Source organism: Dioscorea cayenensis, chromosome 14 (assembly GCF_009730915.1).
Source record: "Dioscorea cayenensis subsp. rotundata cultivar TDr96_F1 chromosome 14, TDr96_F1_v2_PseudoChromosome.rev07_lg8_w22 25.fasta, whole genome shotgun sequence".
NCBI classification, from domain to species: Eukaryota; Viridiplantae; Streptophyta; class Magnoliopsida; order Dioscoreales; family Dioscoreaceae; genus Dioscorea; species Dioscorea cayenensis.
Window position 1 is genome coordinate 17,459,827 of NC_052484.1, and position 7,435 is coordinate 17,467,261.

General features: G+C 39.1%; 2 protein-coding genes across 5 annotated transcripts; both read right to left on the reverse strand.

Annotated features, from left to right (window-relative positions):
* Positions 1-941: 941 nt before the first annotated feature.
* Positions 942-2,672, reverse strand: LOC120276206 (pentatricopeptide repeat-containing protein At3g12770-like). The gene has a single exon (XM_039282930.1). It carries the CDS (start codon positions 2,670-2,672, stop codon positions 942-944), a length of 1,731 nt encoding a protein of 576 aa, XP_039138864.1.
* Positions 2,673-2,873: 201 nt separating this feature from the next.
* On the reverse strand, positions 2,874-6,709 carry LOC120275862 (probable protein S-acyltransferase 7). 4 transcript variants are annotated; one of them, XM_039282580.1, is made up of 6 exons: positions 6,554-6,709; positions 6,069-6,260; positions 4,839-5,021; positions 4,114-4,422; positions 3,723-3,956; positions 2,874-3,648 (listed from the first exon to the last, which is right to left on the reverse strand). In XM_039282580.1, the coding sequence occupies exons 2-6, from the start codon at positions 6,183-6,185 to the stop codon at positions 3,214-3,216; spliced, it is 1,278 nt and encodes a 425-aa protein (XP_039138514.1). In that variant the 5' UTR covers positions 6,186-6,260; positions 6,554-6,709; the 3' UTR covers positions 2,874-3,213. The 4 variants fall into 4 exon arrangements, with proteins under 4 accessions (XP_039138514.1, XP_039138516.1, XP_039138517.1 ...); XM_039282582.1 differs by having other exon boundaries at positions 6,069-6,263; XM_039282583.1 differs by having other exon boundaries at positions 6,543-6,709.
* Positions 6,710-7,435: the final 726 nt, after the last annotated feature.

Sequence of the window (7,435 nt, forward strand, 5' to 3'; positions counted from 1 at the left end):
ACTTGCTAATTTTAGGCAATGGATTGAACGGTATCATGGATCATCCTTTTCTTTATAGCCTTTTTCCACTTGTAAATGTTATTAGCAGGACTTGTCATTTATTTTGGAAATAATGAGAAATTTTGTCCATGATTTCCCAACTTGCATATGAATTTCTTATTTTTTAAATATATAAAATTTTTTGACGCAATGTGTGCAAGCTGTCGTCAAGTGCCAGAGGTGTGTATTTAGGTTGAAGATTGATCATTTAACCCCCACACCCTTAATAAAAAATGAAAGATTTAAATTACGAAGGCACGTTTACAAGTAGTGACTAGTTACCGTCATTTTTTTACATCAAATTTTGAATTTAAAATCTTTAAAATGTCTCCGAATAGATTCGGATTACTTACAATACATAGCTCTACGAAAAAAATAAAAATAAAAAAATACTTAGAACATGCAAGAGAATGTAGTCTACTAAATAATAACGGAAAACATTCACACTGAGAGGATGGATTGAGTGGTGATTATATTCTTATTTATAAAATCGGCTTTTATATAACTCTCATTTATTTATTGAACAGTTATTTGAAGCTTCAATTATAAATCATGACGGAAAAATCACGCAAAGAACTTATTAAATTAAGTACAACTAGTATATGAGTTTTTTGATAATATATAAATTTCCATATCACAAACAAAACTTCACTTTACTCATAATAAAAACTAGATAATTTATCTATACATTGATAAATTCATTTTTATCATTGCAGGGTCTGCATCTTCCTCTGTAATATATTTGGCATAATAAATCATGTCCATATAATCATTTAATATTTTTAAAACAAGTTATATAACTTAAGATAAAACAGGGCCGTTAAATCTTCAGATTATAAAACAAAAAAAAAAGGCAATTATCACAAATTTTCTCATAAATAAATAAATAAATAATTAATTAATTATTCAAGCTCCACAAATTCACTCAAATATCCCTCCACCTTCAACTCCCATGCCAACAAGTCCATCATCCTCTCAACCTCCGTCTCACAAACCTCTCCGATTACAAACCTCCGACCACCGCCTCCCACCTCCACCGAGCTCCACCCGGGTGGCTTCTTCATCCCCCGCCCTCTCATCATCGCCCTGACCTTCGCTACTCCCTCCCATCTCCCCGCCCTCGCATATATGTTCGACAACAACACATAGTTCCCCGCATTCTCCGGCTCCATCTCCATCAACCTCCTCGCCGCCTCCTCCCCCACTTCCACCTCCCCATGGCTCCGGCACCCACTCAGCAACGCTCCCCACACTCCGGCACTCGGTCGAACACCTCTCCTGCACATCTCCTCCGCGATCAACCTCCTCGCCTCCTCCACCAACCCTGCTCGCCCGAGCATGTCCACCATGCACATATAGTGCTCCATGCTTGGAGCAATCCCGTGCTCCTTCTTCATCGCCTCGAAGTATCTCCGGCCCTCCTTCACCATTCCAGCGTGACTACAAGCTGTGAGCACTGAAACAAAGACGATGCTATCAGGTTTCAATCCAGCCGCTATGAGATCATCGAACACTCTCATTGCTTCCTCGCCATGGCCGTGAATCCCAAACCCGGCGATCATTGAGCTATAACATATCAAGTCTCTGTGTGGCCAATGGTCGAACACCTCGCGTGCTTTCTGGAGATCCCCACATTTCGCGTGGAGATCGACGAGAGCTGCTACTGTGTGTCTGTTCATTAGCTCAGAGCCATGATGGTCAACATAGTGCTGCAATGCTCTTGCTGTGTTCCGAGATCCTAGCTGCGCGCACGCAGAGGCGATTGTAGCAATGGTGGCTCTGTTTGGCTTGGTATTGCTATTGAGCATTGCCCGGAAGAGGTCTAATGCATCATCTGGGTGATCAGAGTGTGTATAGCCAGTGATCATCGCATTCCAAGACGCAACATCTCTGTCGGTCATTTTGTCGAATACTGATCGTGCAGATGTTATGTCCCCGCACTTTGAATAACCGCAGATAATTGCCGTGCAGACGACCGCATTGTGATCTCCGGGAGCTAAGCTCGTTTCGAAGAGTCCCTGGGCGTGTTCCATCTGGCCAATTGCTGCATACCCTTGGATCATCTCTACTAATGTGAATGTGTTCCATTGCGGCATTCTATCAAACAGATGGCGGGCACTGTCCATGTCTCCGGCCTCTGCATACCGTGCTATCACCGTGTTGCATGCATGTATGTCTCTAACTCCGGCAGCTTGCATTTTATCAAACACCTGCTGCGCATCTGGCATTCTCCGACACTTCCCATAGAAACCAATGAGTGCAGTCTGAACGGAAGCATCAAACTGAAATCCATGCTTAAAAGCATTAGCATGCACTTGCATTCCTTCACTCAAAGCTGAAGCTCGTGCGCAGGCTTTCAGCACCGATGACACTGTGAACGTCAGTGGTTCTATTGACGGAGAGCATCGCCGCATTCTTCTGTATAATGAGAAGACTTCTTTAAACTGGAATTCTGGTTCATCATGTTGTGAGTAGCCTCTGATTAGTGCTGTCCAGACGAATGCATTGGGGTTGGTCATCTCATCCGCAATTGATCGAGCACTATGTAGGCATCCCAACTCTGTGAAACTTCGGACAAGCTTTGCCGCCAAAGTAACTATTCTGAGACTGACCGTGTAGAAGAATGTGCGCATGCACCTGCTTCAACTGGCGCACAGCCTTGCAGAGCTTGATCAGAGCGATGACCTGATCCTCCTCCGCACGGCTCCAGCGCCGCAGCGCTACCATAGGACTACTTGCAAGGAATCTGACGGAATGCTCAAGAGAAACAATGTAAACATGAGAATAAAGTCAGCTGCTGATATATAAGAAACAATGTTACATTGATTCAGCTATTAAATGAATGAACTCATTCTATCCCAAAACTTGGAACTGCATTCTTAATTCCCAGTTCTCATTCATCTACAGGGCAAGACAACCAACCAGAATACTGATTAAAGAACACTCAGCTGTTCCGATGCATCAAATAAGCCATACAATACAACAAACTCAGGCAAACAGAAATGATTTTACAGACACCAAACAAACAATCTCTGTCTTGCTTTTGGAACAATTGTGATTTTTTATCTGCATAAACAGCAGGATACAATGTGGCATTAGAAAACTTTGGAGGTGCACGGTTTCTCGCGGTCTCAGTGATTGTGAGGTTGAACTCCTACACTTGTTACGGTTGTGTCAGTGATATTCCTGAACCTTTTCTCTGTTAGGATACCCGTAATCCATTCCAAATTCAGTAGACACTGTCTGCATATCATAATTCAGTTCCCAATTCACCTTCCGATCCCCAAAGCTTGAGTGCATTGGCTGTGTGCCACACCTCTCCAAATTTCGGACGCTGCCAATCTCACTCAGTATGTCTTCCAATTCCTCCTCAACTACACCCTGCCGTTTCCTGCCTGTCTCCAAATCAACACTTGTTTTAGCTGGGGTTGAGACTTGTCCAAGAGAGAGCGAAGAGAAGACGGTTGAATTCTGTTTGACGATAGCACGGAAATTATTCTTGGACTTTGGAATACTTGAGAAGAAGATTTCCACTATATTTCTCGCGCATCCATGATTGTAAGGGTTGGCCTTCTTATCGTAGCGATATCGGAAGTTTTCATATGTAGTCTGCATGATCAGGCTTGTAAGAACCAGGAATACATTGTGTGAAAAAATCGACAATTAAAGATGGTGGAATATACCTGGTTGGTACAAATCAAGTACATGTGGAAAGTGGTCAATCCTCCGACAAACCAAGCTGCTATGAATGTGTAGATGATAAGAATGCCAGAAACAGGAGATCTCATGACAGCTTTCCACAGGTTACACTCGTATGCATTCATTGTTTTCTTGAGGTTAACCCAGCAAAAACTGAAGACAAACAGACATAGCACAGTCGTGGATGACACAAACATAAAGAAGAAACGATAATTTCTCTGCATCAAGAGAAGTTACAGTCAAAGATTGGAGACTGGAATAAGATGAACGCCGTTGTGCAGTATTTTATCAACAGCTTTACCATGACATGTGAGCTAACTAGTTTCCTCATTGCATCTGACAATCCTTAGAAATAAAGTAAAAAACCAAGCTCACCTTTCCAATGCACTGCCCAACCCAAGGACAGTGATGATCAAAACGGTCAACACAGTTATTGCAGATTGAACAATGTGAGCACCGTGGGGGCCGATAGAGCATGCATGTATGGCAATACTTGACCTTCACTATAATGCCGTTTACAAGGACGTCCTTTGTTGGTGGCAAGCTTGATGAATTATGCTGACTTCCCATCCAGTCTGAAGAATAAGTAGAGGATCCAGCATCATCATCTGGTTCTGGAGGATGTGCACTACGAGGAACAATGCCTGGATCTCTTCCAGATGTGAACAGCAGAAGAAAGATAACCTGCATGAATGAGTCACCACAGCAGCACCAATGACTTAAACCTCAGGATACCCTCAACAGTATGACATGCTATAAGTAGAGAAAAACTCAACTAAATCTAGCAAATGAACACATTTCTTTCCTTGTATTTTTCTTCTGTATTCATTAGCCTTTCATTTTATTATTATTTCTTTTTTCCTTCATATTCTCCCCAAGTAAAAATGATTGATTCTTAAGTGCTAACTCAAGCAACCGATAATGTTCAATTCTAACATTCAGAAAGCTGCATTGTTCATGACTTGAGTTCTTACTGATGAATTTCTATATCCATTGAAAATTTAACCTGTTAAAAGGTTTTTTGTATTTAATATGAATGAGCTTGATGCAGTATAAAGAACAGAGCAACGAAAAAATGTAAAAGAGATTCTGAGACTCACATATGTTGTAAAGGTCACAGTTATACCCATAATCAGAGATGCGAATCTGTGTGAGAATTCAGTAGCCAGCTTTGGCGTCACAAAAACCACAAACAGGATTATCGGTACTAAAATTAGACATACTGTGAGTGCCATTGATCTAACATCTGGACCAAAAATAAGCCTCCCTCCACAGAAGAACTTCTGCAATAGTTTAAAAGGCACCATGAGTTATTCATGAAGTCAGCTGAGATACCAACAGCAAATATTTTCTTAATAAATGAATAACTGCAGCCACTACATTGAAGAGGAAGTGGTTTTAATAAGATTTTTGAAATAGAAAGTCATAAATCATGATTAGCCATCTGCTTTACACCAACAAAATGAAATTTTCAGATGTTGTTGGTTAAGTTTACATTGATCATTTCAGGAGTCATAAGAAAAAGGTATTGCAACCAGAAAGATAATGATTAAACTTTGCATACAATGTCATTCGACACTCTCAAAGTACCAGTACATGCATGAAATCTTGTAATTAGACGTTAAGGTGGGACATGCAATTATTTCATTGGTTTTCATTAATGGAATGTGATTAATTAAGGTAACATAGACACATAAACAGGCTTTAGCATAAGGCTTCTGACATAATTCAAGTCTGGTCACAGAGTTGGTGGGTTTCCATATAATTATCCTTCAAAAAACACACACTCAAGATATTCCATAACATTATCACCATCCATAACTTTTTATTATAAAGCTTAACCAAGGTCTATATTAGCAAATCTTCTGCAACAAAATGATACCTGTTCCTAATCTCACCTTCACTGGACCACAGTTCATAGAATTCCACAAACTTAGAAGTAATAGCATCATTCATTGTCCTCTAACATATCATATCATTATTTGATGATATGCTCATTCTCTATCTACCATATGACCTTCACCTACTTACATTGTCTACATTCCCATTCCCCCTACTAAAAGCCAACATTCCTTTTATCTCTGGCGGGCCAAGCATATGATATATAATTCCTTAAGGGAGTAGCTTGACAAAACAAGTCATCATACTCTAAAATTAAACCAGAGAAGCACATGGCAACTCATACTCTAAAAAACTGAGCTTTTTCAACTTGGCAGCTTCCTAACAAGAATTAAATATCAATTCAACCATATTTAGCATTCAATTCATAAAAAGGTCAAACCTTTCACAATCTACCTACAAACATTAAAATCAAGAAAAAAAAGACTTACATTGCTCCCTTTCCAGACTTGGTACACCCTCATTGATGATCTATTCGTCTCAGTAATGGTATGATTTGATTCAGAGAGCTTGGAAGGCTGAGAAACAGAGTGCACGTTCCCCTCCATCCTTCCAGTGATCAATTATCCTCCAACTGATTTTATTGATCAAATCCCACACATTTTCTTGCAAATTCCTCCAATCTGCTAATCAAACCACAAGAAAATCCAACCCTAATCAGGAAAAATCAGTGAAATTAATACATAAAAACCAAGAACACCAAAATATCAACAATTTGCAAACTATCAAAAATAAATAAACACAAATTAAGATAAATGCAACAATAACAAGATCTAAACATGAACACAAAATTGAAAAAATCAAACAAAACCAGCAAAAAGAGATCAGAAACTCGCAGCATTGTGTCAATTAATAATCAATAGAACAAAAAAACCCAAGCTCCGGCGAGGGATACGGTGACCGACGGTGAGCTCACCGTCGGACGGTGGCAATGCGGAGTCGGATCCAAATCTCAGGGGAGAAAACGGATGCGGATCGGATTCTTATCGGAGTCCAAACGGGTCATCGGCGGGAAGAGGCCCGAGATCCGATAAACTCTCCGCCCGGCTCCGATTCCCGAACCCAAATTAGAACGAGGATTTATTTAATTAAAAAAAGTTTAATATCAATACGACGCCAAAAGCGCCACTATTAATTATTATTATTAAATAATAAATTAAAGTGTTTTTGAGGAATATCAAGCGCTTTGGCCCCTAAACTTTAAAAATATTTTTGGGCTGGACGTAATAGAAAATGTTGGCATGTTTATTTCATTATTTAATTGAAAATATTTTCGTAAATAATTTTTTTTAAACAAAGTCGACAAGCGACAAAATAAAAAATAAGCGGGTACAAAAATGCATCAGTTATGACCCATTATGCAACCCTTGGAGGGAAGAATGAGAGGCTATCCTCACACAAGAAGTCTGAACATAAATTATAATATGAGAGATTTGAGCTTGAGACCTCTCAATTACAACCTCGGGTAATTCCACCATTTTTGGTAGAGAATTTTTAACAAGTGAAGATTTACCTGGATTTTATTAAAAAAAAATTTATTGGCATGTTATATTGAGGCTCATGGTTAGGTAAGGTTATTATTATTTTACTTCATCTTCTATGCATGATTTTAATATGGATATCACAATTAATCATTAATGTTTTACTCTATTGAACACAATTATTTTTATGTTTATAAATCACTTGAAAAAAATGTAAGAAATAATAATTAAATGGTAAAATTTAGACATAAATAAATTTGGAAGAACACATTTAGAAATATCAAATGCAATCTCGACTTCCTAACTCTTATAAATAC